The sequence below is a fragment of the Borostomias antarcticus genome (assembly GCF_949987555.1).
Source record: "Borostomias antarcticus genome assembly, chromosome: 3".
Classification (NCBI taxonomy): Eukaryota; Metazoa; Chordata; class Actinopteri; order Stomiiformes; family Stomiidae; genus Borostomias; species Borostomias antarcticus.
Window position 1 is genome coordinate 31,476,992 of NC_140236.1, and position 20,472 is coordinate 31,497,463.

The 20,472-nt window shown below is 45.8% G+C and overlaps 1 protein-coding gene across 1 annotated transcript in view; it reads right to left on the minus strand.

Annotated features, from left to right (window-relative positions):
* Window positions 1–4,071: 4,071 nt before the first annotated feature.
* LOC311329741 (receptor-type tyrosine-protein phosphatase S-like) overlaps window positions 4,072–20,472 on the minus strand; it is a 164,813-nt gene continuing 148,412 nt past the window's right edge. The window contains exons 25-32 of the mRNA XM_084461649.1: window positions 19,622–19,776; window positions 17,088–17,373; window positions 13,408–13,586; window positions 13,073–13,199; window positions 12,588–12,713; window positions 10,044–10,198; window positions 7,210–7,345; window positions 4,072–6,940 (exon numbers count right to left, since the gene is read on the minus strand). Of these exons, the coding sequence (XP_084317775.1) occupies window positions 6,872–6,940; window positions 7,210–7,345; window positions 10,044–10,198; window positions 12,588–12,713; window positions 13,073–13,199; window positions 13,408–13,586; window positions 17,088–17,373; window positions 19,622–19,776 (1,233 nt within the window). The 3' untranslated portion in view covers window positions 4,072–6,871. The remainder of the gene's footprint in view (window positions 6,941–7,209; window positions 7,346–10,043; window positions 10,199–12,587; window positions 12,714–13,072; window positions 13,200–13,407; window positions 13,587–17,087; window positions 17,374–19,621; window positions 19,777–20,472) is intronic.

Here is a 20,472-nt window from a genome sequence, read left to right on the forward strand (position 1 = left end):
GAGAGAGGGAGAGAGAGAGAGGGAGAGAGAGAGGCAGAGAAGTAGAGAGAAGGAGAGAGAGAGAGGGAGAGAGAGAGAGAGAGAGAGAGGGAGGAGAGAATGAGAGAGAGGGAGAAAGAGAGAGGGAGAGAAAGAGAGAGAGAGAGAGAGAGAGAGAGGGGGGGGGGAGGCAGGGAGAGAGAAAGGAGTGAGAGGAGGAGAGAGAGAGTAAGTATTTGGGCCCCTTTCTCAAACATGATCCAGCTTTAATGGGGTAATCAGTCAGTGGCATAGCTCAGCCTGGAACGAGCCAGGAACGAGGGATGGAGGATGAGACCGAGCGGCAGAGACAGATTAAAGAAGCAGCCAGAGGGCATAAACAGTACTTGTGTAGCGGGCGATGCAGATTTTTATAATGTCACTGTTTTACTGCAGGGAGATGCACTCTGTCTCAGACATACTCTACTCTCCTCCAGCTCTCCAACGTCACAAGGAGAACTTTCACAACTAAAACCACAGAGTAGGCTTGCTGCCACACATTGTGCTGTTGTTTCATTGGTGAACACCAATGTTTGTTTGTTTTTAGCAATTCATGCCAAGATGCCCATGAAAATGGAAGTGGTTCATTACAATGAATTACAGCCGTAATATTCTTAATCAGCTCATTATATGTGCCATTAAACCAAAGCATGTTTTGAAGCCTTATGCAAAACAGGTTTAAAATATGTATTGAGTGATGAGGCAATTATCAAAGAGACAGTGCCATTGAAGCAACAGAACACATTTTACTACATTCTCTGTGTTAATCTCAGATTTAATTGAATGGAAATTAGACTTCGGTGTGGTTGTCAGAATGATAAATGCCAGATAAAATCCAGGAGAGGGCAGCATAGCTATATGAGAGAAACGAGTCATCATGTTTCAGACAACTGCTGCGTTAGATAAAGCACATCACAGGCGTATATTTATGGAAATCACAATGATATGTACAGGAGAGACAGGTTATAAAGTGCTCTAAGGTTATGTATGCCCCACGTGATCCAAACAGATTGAACTGCTGAACTTCCCCTTGTGCTTCACCATGTTAGATTCGGAGTCCCATATCTTTGTATGGAGTCAAGGGACTCTCTGTGTAGTGATATGGAATAACTGACGTCTAGCCTACAGAATAACAGTTGTCAATCTAGCGCTCACGTTGACGGCACTCATGCCTTTCCTTCAAACTGACAGGCATCGGAGATACGATTTTGGTGTCTGAGCTCGATTTTTCACTTTCATGCCTTGACTAATACTGTGTGGTAATGAGATCTGCACACCAAGCTCGTTGGTGAATCTGTATGCCTATGACAAAGAAGGGCTCTCTATCCTTTATGGCTCCAATCCAAACCAGTCAATCCTGGATGAAAGTGGTCATAAACACCTAATGGTCTGTCATGAATATTTCAGAACTCTGAATATAATGTTAACGCATAACCTACACACAAAACAGCATTTACAAATGGATAACCTCCAAAAATGTCATGGAAACGAGGCTCCTTTCTGGCTCTTAGTTTTCCCAGGCTTGATTGGATTGATTTGTCATTTGCAACAGAGCGCTTGGCCATGGGGCAATGGATAATCCAATTTATCGCTCTGCCATTTATTAGACATTTCTTTGGCTTTTGGGTCCAGTGTCACATCGATTCTTTGATCACTTGCTCAGCTGGGTCCTAATGAGCTGGCACTTGAATCATTGCGTAATCACCGTCACTCTTCTCTCCCTTCCCCTAGATCCTAGTCTTTTGGCTCGCCATTTTGGAACGGAGCAGAATTCACCAAAACACAGCTCTCCTCAGGCAAACAATTAGTAGGAGTGATCCAATGCTTCTCTGGTGACATGACATCTTGTAACAGATTGATGTTTCTGGTGACAGGAAGCTGTTGCCTGTACTAGATCCAGCTATGCATCTCTATTCTGAATAACAAGAATCCAGTGCAAATATATATAAAAAAAAATTCTTCTGTAGGCCGACAGTAGTGCGTCCATCTGTCCGTTCATAGAGATTGCTTATAAACCGCTTACTTCTTCTACTTCTTCTAACACCTGGGTGTGATTTTTTTTGTTTCAACTTGTCATAATGTTATGTAATCCATTATTAGTTCTGTCTTAAAAGCTTTTTTAGAATTTACTGTGTGTGCCTTACAGGTTGGTTTAATAACCTATGAGGGCCTACTGACGAACGCAAATAGCAACAGGTGAGGGTTAAGCCCCACCTCTAAATTAATAGGCTAGTAACATGCTGGCATTTGTCCAATTCTGGACAGGACACAGGGAGATAAAGGTATTTGTGATTGAGCTCATGAACCAATATGTAAGACAGACATGCAGCAGTGAGGGATATTTAAGAACAATTAAGTGCACTATGTTTTTCTGCTCATCAAAGTTTTCAAGGTATGGTTGATCAGCAGACTTGGGTTGAAATAGTGTTTGAAATAATTTCAATTATCTTACGTATATGTGCTTGATGGTTCTCGTCTGGCACAGTGCAACCAAAGGGCTGTTCTCAAAAATGCAAACCCCACCTGACACTTCAGGCAGAGTCAAGTAAACTCAAAAGTATTTGAAAGGATTTGAAATAGCCTAGTATTTCAACCCAGGTCTGGTAAGGGCAGAGATCTGTACATGTACTTTCCCTGTCTCACTAGAATGTGGAATGTTCTGTGGATGTTCTGATCACCGCAGCCAAAGAACGAACCCAAGTCTGCGTCCCTATGGACAGGGAAAGAGGGTCAGGTTCTCCCAGGCATGGTCTGACATGGGTCCAAGTGCAAGGGTTCCATATACAACTGATTTGTAGTGTCATAAGTACCTACACGATATGTGCAACTGCAACCACTGTCCTTGACTTCATCAAATTTCAGTCATAAGACAAAACATAAATTAAACGAGCAAAGATTACACTTACAAAAATGTTTTTTCAGACAACATTTCTTTAATACAAAGTCAACATATCTACATACACAGTGGTTTTAAACCAATCATTGTTTCAGTTTGAAGTAACAGTTTGAAAGCGATAGCACTTGGCCCTCATACAAAGAAAACTATTGAGTTTGGGTTCTTTTTCTTTTTGTTGGCTGTGGTATGTATACTTTCTATTTTTTTGTTGTAATTTTTATCCTTTGTTAATTTTCCCCCTCTGCTAAATATTCAGGTAATTTGGCTGCTGTTCTGTCTGGCATCTTTACATGAAGTTAAAGAGTGACATGTTGCACAAGCTTCCGAAGACTTCCACAAACTTGGCTTTGGCCTTTAACCAGTCTTTAGAATTCCCGTCAAAAAAGTCCTCATTTCAAGATTCAGCTCATATGAAACATTTCAAGATTCCCGCTGTTCAGAAGGATGTTCTTGAGCTGTAAATTCATAGCGAGTGTTTGTTGTCTTTGTTTACGGCCTTCTCATCTGTCAGTTGTACAGCTCCATCTTGTTCAGTCCTGATTTATTCTGCATCCTGTGACTAAATCTGACAGTCAAATAATACATGGTATGGTCCTATACAAAGCTCCACATGTGCTAGAAAAAAACAAACATGATACTTCAGGGCAGAAAAGCCAAGAAATGTGGCTCTTTTTGGTGCTGTATTTGACATGGCCAGTGTGTGTGTGTATTTCACATGGCCAGTTGAGTACAGTATCAAACCTTTTTCATTTTTTTTGTATTTCTGCCAATGCACAGTCTACATCTTGGAATTTTAGAAAGTGGAAAATATAGCAATTCTTGAGAGGGGGATGATAGAACTTGTTTAGGAAAGTGAAATCCATCTGGATGCCATCATCTCTCCTTATCTAGAGATGGAGTCAGTGTTCATTCTGGGGATTTGGACTCCAAACGACTGGCTTGTCACATCAAAGAGGAGGGGATGCTGCAAACATATGGAAGAAATAAGGAGGAGAGAGATAGGGGTTCAGACCAGGGAGCGCAGAGAAGGGAGATTATCACAGGGAAAGAAACAGCTTCTACAAACACTAGGAACTATGAAATTAGCAGAACCTCATCTTTGTAATTCCATCTTGATTTGAAGTACGAGAGCTTGAGGGTCAAATTATACAAATACATATAATCTATATATTTGTTTATTTACAGGTATTATATTCTGGATCATAGTTGATATATAACAAATGGATGACCACATCATGTCAGAAAATAAATGTAAATAAGAAAGAAAGAAAAAATAAAGGGAAAGTCTGTACATAGTCAAAGAGTACAGTAAGTCTGGCTAATTCAGTCTGGAAAAATGTAATTTGCCTGAAATGTTTACGATTTGAAGACAAGTAAATCGACTACTTATAAAATAATACGGAAACAAATACTAATGACTACTAGTTAATGATAATAAGAATTTGAACAATTAAAAACACCATCTCCTTATCGGCACAAATCTACCGAGTGGTAGAATTAAACAGGGCTGTTGGACTGGCGCTCGGCCTCCACATCCCCTCACTGTTTCGAGAGAAACACACAATATTTCCCAAGGTTAAGGTTATGGTTAAAAAAAAATCTATACAAAAACACAAAAACAAAACAGTTGTAACTTTACATGAGCATTTCAAAATGTATGGGTGGTACAAAAAAGGAAACAAAAAGAGAGAAAAAAACCCCAACTAAAATTCATACTAAGAGTTTGGATATATCTTTATATTCTGCATTTAAATATATGTATGTGTGAATGTGCAATATATACATATATATGCACATGCACACAAACATGTTATACTTAACATTTCTACAGTGAAAAAATAGAATGTCTTTTAACGTAATATGAACAAATAAGCATTTATTTTTTCCTGCTAATTAAAAAAATGTGATACAATATCTCTGTTAAAAAAAACTAAAATTAAAATAAGAAGTCAGCTATGTAAAGTAAAATAACAATAGTCATCATAATACAACGTTTCATAATGTTACAATAACAATAAGGCTTTTTTGGAAATAAGAAAGACTACACACAGTTCCTTTCACCACTCTGTTAGTGAGCATACCAATCAAAAACTCTCCACAGAATCCATAGTAAAAGCATACCTCTATCCTCTATGTATACCAAAGCACTGACCTTTTGAGAGAAATATATTTTTTTAATCACATATACATAATGTGTAGAATCTGCCTTGCAATCATTAAGGGAAACCGATTCAAGTTTGGTGATGTGCAAGTATAATTTGTATCGGGGCATGCCACTTTCACATCACAGGCAACCTGTTCCAATATGGCTGCCTCTTCTTCCGTGATGAAGTGGAAGTGAAAAGCCGGTGTTCTGGTTTATCAACACTGAGAACATTAGCGGAACTGTATCTCCATTTTCCGCACACTTTCCTGCCCGTACCATAACTCCTCAGGGTCTGCACCGTTCTCCCCAAGCACACTTTGGGAATGGATGTCTGCTGAAAGAGTGAGTAACCCAGAGGACGCTGACCAGAGAGCAAATCCAGAAACAAGAACATGTGGCTGCTATTTCAGTCGTGGCCACCGGGGGCACAAGCGCGTTGGAGCTGACACTCTTAGTCCTCAGTTCCCCTATTGTAGAGTCACACTTACAGCATACAGGAGATAAGCAGCATGTTTGGTATTTGACAGAAAAAAACAAAACAAAGAAATTACAATTAATCATAAGACAAAAGTCATACATGATGACGATGGGTGTTGGTCACTGCACACATTTGCAGAGAGAGCCCAGTTGCTGCCATTTTCCATGAGCCACACCCAATCCTCATTTGGTGATTCCGTTTTTTTCTATGGCTCACCAGATAATTCCCCTTCAAAATGGCTGAGAGTGATCGTCGGGGTATGGTCATTCTCCAGTGTTACCAATTGTACGTCCACATCGTCTGCGCAAACGTGAGCATCTCCCCAGTGTCAAAGGTGAATGAAGCAAAGAGTAATGTCTGCAGGAGCTGCATAAACACGTTGGGTTTCATCCTCAGCAGCACCAAATATGGTCTGCACTTCCTAGTGCTTGAGAATCCTGATCCGGTATGGAATTGAATTGGCATTTCACAAAAAAACACGGTTAGCTGTCCCTTTTGCATGCCATCCTCAGCCAATACCAAACTGTAACGACACGACGCCTCGCAACCCTAAATGTTCAGGGGGTAGGATTGTCCTTTAACGATTACGAGCCTTTGAGTTGGCCGTTTTAGACTATGGGCAGTTGAAATTCAATTGTTAGCTAAAGGAAGATGGAGAGAGGGAGGCTGCTGTTGGTACCAAATTTAAGTTGGGGACAATCATCTGTGTACACAGGCAGCCACATTTCTGCCATCTGGCTAGTATTCTTCAAAAGTGTTAACAAAGATCTATGAAACGTTAACTGCTGCTCTTACCCCACCCCTACAACATTTAAGAAAGGAGAGAACTGAATCCATCTACACTACATCCAGTCCACCTTTCCCTCAGTCCTCTGACCATCTCAGCTTTGTCCCTGTTGTTCTTCCTTCATTCACTGGCGGTTATCTTTGTAATGTTTGTACGTAGATATTTTTGAAATAGGTGTCCAAGAAAAAGTTAACAATGTCCTCCACATCTGAACACTTGAGGTAAGGTTAGCAGTCCGTCACTTTGATCATTCTCACCCCACAGCTTGAGCCACCACTGGTTCCCTTGGGTGAGTGAGGACGTTCGTTGTTCTGCTGATGGAATTTGTATGTTTTTCTCTCTACGGTATCAAGGTCCACACAGTCCAATTGGAATTGTTGGTGTTTTTAAATGGGTTTCTTCTACAAATCTACAATTGGTTTACTGTCCTGACAGCTGGATTTATATTGTTGTTGTTTTTGTTGTCATCTCAAATTTCAAACAAGTTTCTATGGCTCAGGAGACGGTTGAGGGGGACGCAGGATTCTGGGGGGACGAGATGGCTTTTTACGTTGCATAGTGATCAAAGCTTCCTAGGTACTCCAGACCTGCCTGGTAACAAAACTGATATTCATCCTGCATGGGAAAAGCAAACACAGACAAACAAACAAACAAACAACACATTAACACATTGGGGAGACAACTAATGTGTATGCTACCAACACAATTTTCGTAGTCATATCAAATTAGCTTAGCTAAATTGAGCATCATTAAGACCCTACAGGACGATCAAGGGAATCACACTGTTGAACACTGTTGAATGTACTGCTTTTCTGAGGACTGGGATTGGAGGTGGGATGAAGACCGGGGAGCTGGCGAGGCAAGGGTCAAGGGTCACTTCTTACCTCTGTCTGAACCATGGCTGGCCTCTGTGTCCGCAGCATCTTGACAGTCTGGAAGATGTCCACCACTCCCTCGTAGCGCATCCTCTCCAGAACGATGCTGAGCGTGATGAAGACTCCAGTCCGGCCAACCCCCGCACTGGCAAACACACGCACACGCACACACACACACACACACACGCACACACACACAAACCCCCCCACACACACACACACACAGGCACACAGACAGACAGACAGAAAGGAGATGGAGTCAGATGAGGCTCTCTTTGAGAATACACATGACACTCTCATGCGCTGTCATCACAATCCTAGTAGGACCACAGAATGTGCAGAGCTTCTGAATACCCAGGAGACACTCTGATCTGTTCTCTGATCACGTGTCACATCCCTGCTCTCTATTTCCACCAAAAGGTTTTTTTCTTGTCGTCCCTGGATACCAGTCATCTGCCACTTCCTGACAGTGTCGAGCGTTGCTTGGGGATGATCACAGGAGAGGTAATCTTGATGTGAGGAATGTACAGTATCCACTTTGATGCACTCCCAAGCACAAGCAAAACAAACCCCACACGCTCGCAAACACATAAGCAAACATGTATGTACACACACACTAACATACACACACACACACACACACACACACACACAGGCAAACATTTGCCCCCATTAAGCCCTCGATTGCAAACCTCTCATCGCAACCGTTTCTCGAAATAGGCCGTGTCTTAGCTCTGATCCTGATATACTTGGGGGCTGTATCGCTAAGCTGCTTTGGTGTGAAATGACTCCCACTTCACCAACAGGAACAATAATTGATATGACAACAGACGTACAATATCTTCTTCCCCCCACCCCATACCCAGTAGATCAGGAGATGGAGAGGGAAACCCAGGATCCCCAAGGCAACGTGGAAAGGAGGAGAGGGGTCATAACCCCCCTGGAGAAAACGTTGACCGTCCTTGGAGATGAACGGTTCCATGATCATACAGTATCTTGGCAAAAAGTAAAACAAATTGAGAGATTTGAGCTTCCAAAAGTCCTTGGGTGTGGGGGAACAATCCCGTCCAGGCTGAAGCTATAAGGCGCTTCTCTGGGAGTGAGTCACGCCGTGTCGCATGGCTCTTAAACTCCCATCAAGCACTCCTCGTGGAATAGACAGACTCCCAAATCTGACAGGCGTGGAGTCAGCTCAGAATGAACGGATTTAGACCATTCACCGGAAGTAATCAGGCAATTAATGACAAAAACCACGTGGCTCTATTAGGAATTGGGGAGGCGGCGGATGCAGAGGAGGGGAAGAGAGAGAAAGAGTGTGTGAGAGAGGGAGGGGAAAGAATGAGAGAGGGGGAAAGAATTAGAGAAAGAAAGAGCAAGAGAGAGAGAGAGGAGGGGGGGGGGGGGAGAGAGGAGTTGAGGGAGATGAGTTCGAAAGGATTAGGAAACAGATGGAGGGTTGACAGGCAGGCAGGGCGGAATGAGACAAGACGGAGTGAGCGAGATAGAGAGAGAGCGAGAGTAAGAAAGAGTAAGTCATGTTCCTAGGATGACAACACATGAGTGTGTGGCGGTACTTGCATGGAACAGGGGCGGAGGGGGGGGGGGGGGTGAGCAGGAGTGCACTGCAAATTATGCATAAGGGGATACCAAGACGCGAGCCAGCCACCATGCCTGCTCCTCAAGATGGCGAAACCTCCTCCTAGACGTCCCTCTCCACTAGCCCTGCAATCATCCTGGGGCAGAAGCGATCCCTCCCCAGCCCTCCAACCCCCCCCCTGCAGTCAATCCTGAGATGCAAGGGATTCAGGTAGACATGGGCCCCCCGCCCCCCGTGTCCCTGAGCCCCCCAGCATTATCTGTCTGTTCCTCCTGTGCCGACTGCCGTGATAAAGCCCCTCATCTGAGGAGGACAGAGCTCAGCCACACTGCAGCCGCTCTGACACAGACTACGACTCCCACGATGCAGCACCGAGGACCGCTGACATCACCGGCGTGCCTGGTGCCTGGTGATTTCACGTCTGTGAAGGTGGATGTAGTGGCCAGCTCCCAGATTAAAGACCGGGCTTCAAATGACTCTCAACAAAGGATTTCCATTGAGAATGCTATTTAGGCTACTAATAATAGCTTAGGCTTAGTCTGTCTGTGTAAAGGAAACGGCCTGTGAGTGTGTGTGGTCGCATCACTACTGAGACAGGGGTAAAAGTACGAGCTTGGCCTCAAAAAACCTAAATCGTTCCTCCAACAAACAACAAAGTCACATGGACCTTTATGTCCCACCTCGAAGTGTGGATAGTGAATATATTTTTGGATGGATAATATATTTTTGGCGGACACAATAGTATTATTGCGCAGAGGTAATGACCAAGGTTACCTTGAAAGAGCCCTCCGCTTAGTCATAAAGGCGCATCGCGGAGGGGTCGTAAAACCCCAAAATGGCCGGATTATTTCATGCGCCTCCCCTTTTGCAAATGCCACGGCGCGATCCGGGCCGATCAATTATGAATGAGGGGAGCCAGCGGTGCTGCAATAGCAGGCTGCTGCAGTGGCAATGAGCAGGGAGAGGGCAGACATGTATCACGCCTGATGGCGCCATTAGCAGAGCACTGTAGGAGAGTATGTCACCCCCTGCTGACATCATTGTGTTTGCATCTGGCTGTGACTCACATCCTTCATCACCAAAACACAAACACACACACGCACACACACGCACGCGCGTGTGCATACATGTCATGGATTATCACAATGCATGCATGCGTTATGTCGGCGTGTAATCTGCATGAGAAGAAAAACAAACAGGCCAGCTGGAGATGTAACGCAGAGTTCCAGGGTCCCTCCTTCCTTACCTGCAGTGGACAGAGATTGGTCCGTCTTGTCCAAACTGTTCCTTGGTTTTGTGCACCTGGCCAATGAAGTCGATGAAGCCCTCCCCTGATTTGGGCACGCCCTGCTCCGGCCAATCGGTGAACTGGAACTGCCTCACTGTCCTGGACTGACCGTCCTGGGGGAGGGAAAGAAACGGAAGGGGAGGAGGTAGAGAGGAAGAGGAGGGTGAGAAATGGAGGAGAGAGAAGGCGAAGGAGACGGAGAGGATGAAAGAAAGGGGGAGTGAAAAACAGAAAGAGAAAAAAATATATATATTGTGCTCACTTTTTGTCCATTATGAATGTGTGTGTGTGTGTGTGTGTGTGTGTGTGTGTGTGTGTGTGTCAGTGAGCGGACAGGTATCCCTGGGTAAGGTCCCAGTACTCTGACAATCTCGTCTGACCGCTCAATAACAACTGTGATAGCACACACGCACTCACACGTGCGCACGCACACACACACGCACTTTCATTCAGCTGACATATCCATCTGACATTGTGTCCCTTTCCCCTTCACCCTTCTCTCCACTCTCTCCATCCATTCTCTTTCTCTCCTTCCTGTCGTGTTTTTTTGCGGTGGAATAAGTCACAGTTAAGTGAAATCGATAGTGCAGCGGCCATGACAGCGTCGTCTCCTGGACACGGTGTTAAATGGGATAACCCTGGCCTCTGGTCGATGGACCGGCCTGGCGGACGAGTGGCGCCAGAGAGCGAGGAGCCCGAAAAAACTGGCAACACAGCCCTCTACAGGGTCACAGTATAGACAGAGCAAGACAACCAGAGAGAGAGAGAGAGAGAGAGAGAGAGAGAGAGAGAGCGCGACAGAGAGAGAGATGTTTGAGTTGTCAGGGAACAGTAGTGACCACCCACATGACCCTCCGATTGGACGTCGAGTATAGCAAAAGTGTCTTCTCCCAGCATGCTTTCCTCCAGACTCTTGATTGGTTAATCACAAGATCGTCTTACTCTGGGTGGGGAACTGGAGGAACAGCACATCCCTGACTGCAGAAAATAAAGACTGAGACCCACAGCGACGTGTGACTACTTCCTGTCCCGCCTCCTGTCCTCGTCCTGTTTATGGTCACAGATGACCGAGTAGCCTGGACAAGTTCACGTAACGTTGCTCATATTCAGACCGAGGGGAAATTAAGCTGCTCATGATTCGTCACGTGTTCTGTGCACAGCAATGTTCTTTGTGCGACAGACAAGAGAATATATTTCATCTATACTGGAATATATAATATCTTTCTGGAACCATTTAATGGTACAGTATACAGCAGCAGGGGGTTTCTCTTTGTGTCTTCACCTTTGTTTTCTCCTTTTAAACCTGAAAACATATCGCCTCCCCGCGCAAAATGAAAGAGGTAAAAACGGCAACACAATGAACTGAGCATCAGGACAAGTGAAAATAAAATAAATTTAACACACAACCTGAGGGGCTGCGCACAGTGTGAAATTATCTGATTAAATACGTGACCGCCTCATCAGGCAGGAGAGCCCAGGCGTCTCGCAAGCGCGAGCGCACACACGTGCACACACACGCGCGCGCGCACACAATCACCACCACTCCCCTTCCACACATCCTCCTCGCTCCCACCCACCCTGTTTTTGTTCTCCTCTCTGTCTCTGTCTCTCTTTCTCTCCTCTCTCTCCCCCTCCAACCTCCCAGTCATCCCTGATTAGAGGTGCTGTTGGTTTCTGGGGGAGAGCTTATGCAGGCAGCCAGGCCTGATTACTGGAGTGGGCTGCTTTGATGGTTCAATCACAATTAAGACTGGTCAGACGCTGCAGTATCGCTGCCTTCCTCAGACCTCACCTTTCCCAGGCACTCCTCACTTGGTGTGTCTGCGTGTGTGTGTGTGTTTGTGTGTGTGTGTGTGTGTGTGTGGTCGAGGGAAAGTGTGTGTGTGTGTATGTGTGGGCAAGGGCAAGTGTGTAGGTGTGGTGTGTGTGTGTGTGTGTGTGTACAGTATGTGTCGGTGATGGAGTACCAGCTTAAGCAGCAGTTGTGTCTAATCTCCCCATAGGGAGTAGTAAGGGGCTGAGGACTGAGGCTATGTAATGTGGGGTTTTTAAGACCAACATGAACGTTTCTAACTAGCAGCCATGCTGTTCAGGGAATAATTCAAAATGTCCGCCAGTTGAGGATAGAGATTGGGCTGCAATTTTTGCACAGCAGGACATAATACTGTATGACCTAATTATGATTTTATATACTATTTCATGGTAGGTTCAGTCAGTAATATTCACAAATACATTTGAACCACTTATTTAATGAAAATTGAATATATTTTGTCTTGGCAAAGTTTCTTTGCTCAAGGGGGGTACTCAGTGTCTATGGGTAATGGCCCACATGCACAAACACAAACAAGACACAAATGCGCACACACACACACACACACACACAGACACAGACACAGACAGACACACACAGACACACACAGACACACACAAACACACACACACACACACACACACACACACAAACACATACATACACACACACACACGCACATGCATACACACCCTGGCGTCAGTGACTTTGAACTCTCGGAGGATGTACTGGGGCATGTTGTACTCGGCCATGGGGTCGACCACAAAGTACTGGTACCGGGCTGAGCGCTCAGCGGGCCAGTACTGATGACACTTTTCCTGGAGAGAGAGAGAGAGAGAGAGAGCATATTATTATTTATTAAGTATCCTTTTTCTTTCCTTTTTCTTCTATGTATATACTCCTATACACACACACACACTATATATACATACTTATTTATTGGTTAATTCATTATTTATATTAATGTATTTCTGCTTTGGAAACATGTTTTATTATGAAACGTCATGCCTTTAAAGATTCTTGACTTGGCTTGAGAGAGCGAGAGAGAGATTTTCTGTTATGAGGGAGTGAGAGAGAGAGAGAGAGGGAGAGAGGGAGAGAGGGAGAGAGTGTGTGTGTGAACATGTATGTGTGTACAGTATGTGTAAGCAGCAGTGGTGTGTGTGTGAGGCCTCACCCTGCCCATCTCTCTCAGTTTGGTCAGCATGACTACGATGGTGGAGTTGTTCTCCCACAACATCCTCCAGAAGTCCTCTGTGGTCTCCGCCAACGGACCCTGGGTGGCGATGTATGCCTTCTGTTGCCTGGAGACACACACACAATCACACACACACACACGCACGCACACACACACACACACGCGCACACACGCACGCACGCACACACACAGGATTTAGGCTAGAGAAAGCTGAGTGAAGTTGCTATTTAATCAAAACATGTTTGCAAAGCCTCTTTTGACACACACACACAGTCACAGTCACACACACACACACACAACACACAACACTGTACCTGTATCCGTCTATGAAACTGGCGTTGATGTAGTCGGAGCCCTCCAGCCCTCTGATTGGCTGGAGGCAGACACGGGTGGTCTCGTAGGGCATGATGTTGACCAGGCGGTTCTTGAACTTGTTGCACGGCAGGTTGGCACTGATGAACCTGGACGTGTGGGCCTTGGAGTTGGCCAGGCGCTGGGAGGCGGAGAGACGGGGAGGAGGGAGGGAGGGAGGGGAGGAGGGAGAGAGAGAGAGGGAGGACAGGAGGGAGGGAGGGGAGGAGGACGGGAGAGAGAGAGGGAGGACAGGAAAGGAGGGGGGGGGTATTAATAACTGAAAGTAATAAAGTACTCCAATCTAATCTAATCTGCAGGAGACAATATTGATGATGGGTGAGGCACCTCAGAATCCAAATATATCTATTTGATTAATACATTCATCATGAAGCGATCACTGTCTTCATTGGGCTGATGGCGGGGCTGTGCGTCGTAGGGGGTGGCATAAGGACGCCAACATGGCGGCAGGTTCCCACCGGCAGAAAAAAAACCAAATCTCTCAGCAAAAAACTGGGTCACTTGTGCCTTTGATAATGGAGGTCTCTTATGGGCAGGCGTGCACGCACACACACACACACACACACACACACACACACACACACACACACACACACACACACACACACACACACACACACACACACACACACGTGCACACAATGATGATCCAAATGAGGATCTGTATTGCTAGATCAACATCAGAAGCACACCTGTAGGCATGTGTATGTGTGTGTGTATGCGCGCACGTGTGTGTGTGTGTGTGTGCGCAACTACTTCCACCACTCACCTTCATTATGACCTTGATCTTTGACATGTGTAATCTATCCCTCTCTCTCTTTCTCTCTCTCTCTCTCTCTCTCTCCCTCCAACCCTTTCATTCTCTCTCTCTCTCACATCCTTAATCCCACACCTGTCTCTCTCTCTCTCTCTCTGTAATTTCTCTTCTCTCTCTCTCTTTCTCCCTCTCTTTCTCCCTCTCTCTTTTTAAGTGGCCAAAAACTCCGTTTGCAAGTGGCCGTTTGGAGCTGGGTCAATCCTCTTCTCCTCTCTCATCCCTCCTTCCTGTCCTCCCTTTGATCCCTCTCTCAACGGCGCCTGATGGGCTGGCAATGCTAAAGAGACCCGGAGCTACTACAGCTGGAGGGGCTGGAGGGAAACCCAGCCAACCTGGCAACCCGTTCTCCATCCACCCACCAAGACAGAGATGCCCATTCAAAACTTGTACCAAAGCCACCTACAGCACACTGAATAATCCATATCTGTGTGTGTGTGTGTGTGTGTGTGTGTGCGTGTGAGGGCAACACACAGTACATAGCGAGTCATGGAAGCAGTCTTCTCTAAAACCCCCAGTGCCATCCGTACCTCTACTCTGAGGTAACTGTCTGGTGTGTTCCCCCCCTGAGCGACTCTGCCCCAGTTCCCCCCAGCAGTCGGCGGTGGTGTGGAGCTACGCCAACATACAGTCATCCCCCTGCTCCTTAGGGGAGCAGCCCTCCCTGCACGGCCTCTCGTCCAGCCCCATTTCTCATCATCAGCTATTAATTAGCTCCCCAACCCCCCCCTCCCACAACGCCAGCGCTCTCTCTCTCTCTCTCTCTCTCATGCTCCGTCCGATTTTAATTCTGTACGACTTCCCCGCGTCTTAGCGCTATCTCTACCACGGACGGCATTTTGCTCCCAGATTCTATCAACGTTCACTGTGGCGTCTCCCGGAAGAGAAGGTGGCCATTACCGTTGTGTTTGCACTGTGTGATGATAAATGGCGACAGGCATATTGCAAATGATTTGGTGAGGAGATAGGGTGTGTCGTGTGTGTAATTCAAGGTCGAGGGTTTTGCGCAGAACGGGAACGATATGGTTTTGATTGTTCGTATCTTCGAGTGTAATTTGGACATTCTGCTCGGCTTGAAATCTTGAAAGTTGTAAACAAAGCTTGGTACACTGTTCTTGGTAGAGTTACAGCCTAATCACCCTCAGTTGGAAAATCCTTCCTTAAGCATATTATTTCAAATCCTCTGCAGGAAAAGGAATACACAATGAATACAAATGGCGGACAGCTTAACAATTCTATTTTTGGCTTTTGCAAGACAATCACAGTTTCAGTGGTCTGAGTCTGAATGATTGAGTAATTGAAGTCAAAGCTCATGCGGACGAAAACATAATTACTTTCTGCTCCATCTTGCACTCTGGTCCTTAGCCAAGACATGCGTGACATGATGAATACTTAATATAAACATGGGCATTTTCATTTTACACAGTTATCATACAGTACTTCAGGCTAAATGTTATTATAGATGTAATAGACATTTAGAGTGACTGGCATAAAGAAGAAGCCATCTGGCCTCAGCCTGCTGTATGACTTCATAAGGTGTTATGTCAAGCTCCATCATGAACACAAGCCTCTGGATTGAAATGTCTGTTATTCCTTAACCCTTTTAGTACAGTAAGTAAAGTGGCAACATTTCAAATATTAATTGGATTTGTCCTATATTACTAGAAAGTGCAGTCTCTCAGCTTCCAGGAAGTGTTGCAATGTAGGATTTTTTTTAAAGATATTTTTCTTAAGATTTTTGTAAAATATTTTTTAGATATGTTTTAAAATTTTGCTGAAGAGACGGTCACATTCAAAGGGTTAATCCCAGCTGGAGAGCTACCTACTCACTCAGTTTTACTGACCTGCTACTGAAAACACTGCTATCTTGTGTCCTCCCCATAACAGAGTTCTTGCATTTCCTAAGCCACTGGTTTCATTTAACGCAACCGTCTGCCATACTCTGTCTTTCCCACCAAAACAACATCCACCATTGTGTGTCTTCCCCTATTATATGAACCTTCTAGGGCCGATGAGTGAGTGCTGTCCCTCGCACCTGGCTCGTCTGTTTAGTTTGCTGTTTTGTCAGTGGACAAACACACAGAGCTCTGCTGCTGCTGGAATACATTTTCGGTATTTTAGTTGCTTTTGTCTGTTTTATACTGTGTTGCCAGAGTGCAAACTTCCAATTCATGTAAATGTCATGGACAATAAGGCTTCCTCGTCTTACCTCATCTTACTACCTCTGCCCACCCCCCCACCGCCATCCTTCTTTTCCTACCCCCACCCTACCCCTGACCCCTGCCTCTACCTGGACCCAGGCACACTCACACACACACAGACATACACCAGTCCTGGGCTCAGATCCCCTTCCCCTCACCCTAACCCGGGTCCGTATCCTTTTCCTACCCCCTCCCTACCCCAACCTCTGCCTCTATCTGGGCCCAGGCACATTCACGCACACACAGACATACGCCAGTGTTTGCCCTGTCTCTCCTATGATGTTATTAGCCTCTCTTACTCTGAAAATGTAATTTAATGTTATTTATTGCTTTATAAATGTTCTTAGCCGGTAGACAAACATACTCCAGGAGCTTGCTCGATCGCCTTGTTGAGAGGGGTCAGGGAAGAATTTTTTTACAGCTCACTTATCTGGCCCCCGGGTGATTACTGTTTTTTTGCTTCCCTCTGGAATATGTAGAGAGTGGGTCGTATGCCCACCTCCCTTGTTCTCTGTAAAGCGCATTTTGTTGCCTCTGGGTATGAAATGCGCTATACAAATAAAGCTTTGTTTGATTGATTGATTGATCCTCTTCATCCCACCCTCACCTTGAACTCCAGCTCCATGCCGGTGACGTGCTCGCCGGTCTCCACCTGGGCCAGCTTCTGGATGTAGGAGTACAGGCTCCTGGCGGCCACCTCTGTGTTCCCGCAGGCCACGGCCTCCAGCAGCGCGTCGTGGATGAAGCTGTACTGGTCCTCGGTCTGCACCATGTAGTTCCTCTGCGAGCGCATCAGCGTCACGTGGCCGTAGATGTCCACCGTCTTCTCGTGCTTGATGCGCTCCAGCATGGCGTCGATCACGATGAAGCAGCCCGTCCGGCCCACGCCGGCACTGGGGGATGGAGAGAGAGAGAGAGAGAGAGAGAGAGAGAGAGAGAGCATTAGAGAGTATTAGAATTATTTATTAAGTATCCTTTTTCTTTTTTCTTTTCCTCCTATATATATATACTCGCACACACATAATATGCATAATTATTTATTGGTTAATTATTTATATTGTCTTTCTGCTTTGGCAACATGTTTTATTATGAAACATCATGCCTTTAAAGCTTCTTGACTTGAGAGAGAGAGGGAGAGAAAGAGAGAGAGAGGGAGAGAGAGAGAGAGAGAGAGAGACAGAGACAGAGACAGAGAGAGAGAGAGAGAGAGAGAGGAGGGAGAGGGAGATTTTTGTTATTGTTAGGTTGTCGTATTGCTCACATAACCTTGGCTTGTTTGGGGGGGGTGTGATGAAGGAGAGAAAGAGGTTGGAAGTGGAGAATAAAGAGAGAGAGAGAGAGAGAGAGAGAGAAGTGAGGGTAGACGACAGAAAAAGAAGAGGAGCAAGACAAGAGTGGGAGGGAGGGAGGGAGGATGAAGTTAGTGGGAAGAAGATGGTGAGAGATAAAAGACTGATGTTGGTACGAGATACTGACTGAGAGAGAGAGAGAGAGAGAGAGAGAGAAGAGATACGGTAGCAAGCTGTGTGTGAGTGTGAGTTTCTGTATGTGTGTGTGTGTTTCTGTATCAGTGTGAGTGTGTGTTTCTGTATGTGTGTGTGTTTCTGTATCAGTGTGAGTGTGTGTTTCTGTATGTGTGTGTGTTTCTGTATCAGTGTGAGTGTGTGTTTCTGTATGAGTATTAAGTGTGTTTCTGTAGCCCTGCCCCCCCCCCCCCCCCCCCCCCCCGTTAACACACTGGAGAGCTGTGACCTTCACTTTACTAGCCCCTGTTCCACCAGCATTGTCCAACTGGATACACACACACACACACACACACACACACACACGCGCACACACACACACACACACACACACACACACACACACACACACGTATGTGCTATTCCAGGCTGAGTCACGCTGCTTGTTACACAATGGATTTACAAGACCAGGTTATCATGGAAGGACTACAGAGGGATGCAAATCCTTTCACTTGGCAAAAACAGATAGAACTTAGACTGGCAAAAGTAGTCTCAACAATACTGGACTCAAACCGTTCAGATACACAGTGCAGTATATGTATCGTTATTTGTTCCTGTGGTTACCTCGGTAAACCCATGGCAGTGACCTCCACGGTTTAGTAAATTGCGATGGTGAGGCTTCGCACTGTGAGTGTCAACATCGTCTCCGGCTACAGATTCCCTGTTAGTCTAACAGCGTCACTAAGTCACAGACTGGATCGAATCCATCAAATCTAGTGACATCCACATAAATCACGCAGCGGCGTCAATGGAAGATTTAACTGTAGGATTTAGCTGAATGTGAGGAGGGCGGCAGTATATTCTGGCGACTGACAGCGTATTGTACTATATGATGTACTGTACGTCATGTGCCAGGCATGGGCATCTGGCAAACGCGGAAATATGGTTGTGGGCATTTACTGTATTTCACATATTTCATCCCAAGGTACAGGGTAGCAGACTAGGTGATAACTTAATCATGCAATGACAATAGATGCTAGACTAAGTGCTATACACTAACTTAGAAAACTGCAGTAAGCATTGATTAAGTGTCAGACACTAGCCAAGGTAGCACACTAGATATGTTGACTACTGTACAGTAGATACTAGTCTACCTCGGGGTGACTAGTTGCCCCGTCACTCCGAGGCCCCTGCGGTCGATCAACGCGGTCACGGCTCTTCTCTGTCCTGGCCCCGCAGTGGTGGAATGAACTGCCCACTGACGTCAGGACAGCAGAGTCGCTGCCCATCTTTCTCTTCAAGAAGTACTACCACAATCCTCCCTCTTAAGTACCTATTGTATTTTAGATTGCTATTCTTGCACTTTGCCTTCAGCAGTAGATTATGCTCTTAGTCACTTGTTTTAGAAAGGAGATGCACTTGTGAGTTCTGGCAAGTAGTAGTACATTAGCTTTTCCTACATTAAATGCAATTATTGTAAGTCGCTTCGGATGGCGGAAGCGCCAGCTAAATTACTTTAATGTAATGTAATCTAATGTAGTCACTTCACTAGGTTCTAGGACACTAAACCCGGTATTAGGACACAAGCCTAGGTACTGTAGTACACTGGAAACTACCCCTATAGTATGCAGTGACTAGGACAGACCTACTGTAGGTGCGGTAGTGCGCTAGTACACACCTGCAGTGTGCGATGATGGGTCCGGCGTCTGGGGGGTTGCAGGTCTTGACCCTGCGCAGGAAGGCCAGGAAGGGGGTGGGGTACTCGGGCACCCCGTGGTCCGGCCACGCCGTGAACTGGAACTGCCGCACCTCGCGCTTCTCGCTGGAGCCGTTCTGCAGAGAGAGAGAGATTGGGGGGGGGGAGAGAGGGGTCAGTAGATACTCTAACAAGGAGACGTGGAACAAATATGGGAGCGTGTGTGTCATCCTAAAGGTGGGAAGACAGAGAGAGAGAGAGAGAGAGAGAGAGAGAGACCAGCTAGCAGGGAATGTTCCCACAAAACATTCCCAGCACGTGTTTCCACATTCATCCATTTTTAGAACAAATGATTGTTAGCTGGGAGAGTCGTTAACACCCTCTGTGGAACTCAGCAGGGCACCATCTTGTCTGTACAAGTTAACTTCCACAATCCAAGGTACACACTGGCCTCAACAACTCCCATCCCCCCGAGTGTCTCTTACAATATACGAGTGCCACGGCCGACAGACGGGCGCTAACAACGTTTCTCCTCACGCCAAAGAAGAACAGCCCTCACATCTGCCTGCCCTTTCCTCGCTTCCTGGAAGCTCTTTAAAGGCAGCCTTTTGCATTTCAATGCAGTGTTTCTGCTTTCCTGACTGAGTCTTCGCTGAATAAATGAATAAATAACTACGGTAATTAAAAGCAAACCTGACCTAGTTGTTTGTTGTTGTTATTTTTGGTCATTCTCTGGCTTTGTGCTCTACAGCGGAGGCACCTTCACGAGGAGAACCGAGCACCCGGATGATTTTTGACAATTTATCACTCTGGAAGGTTCTGTGTCACTGCAG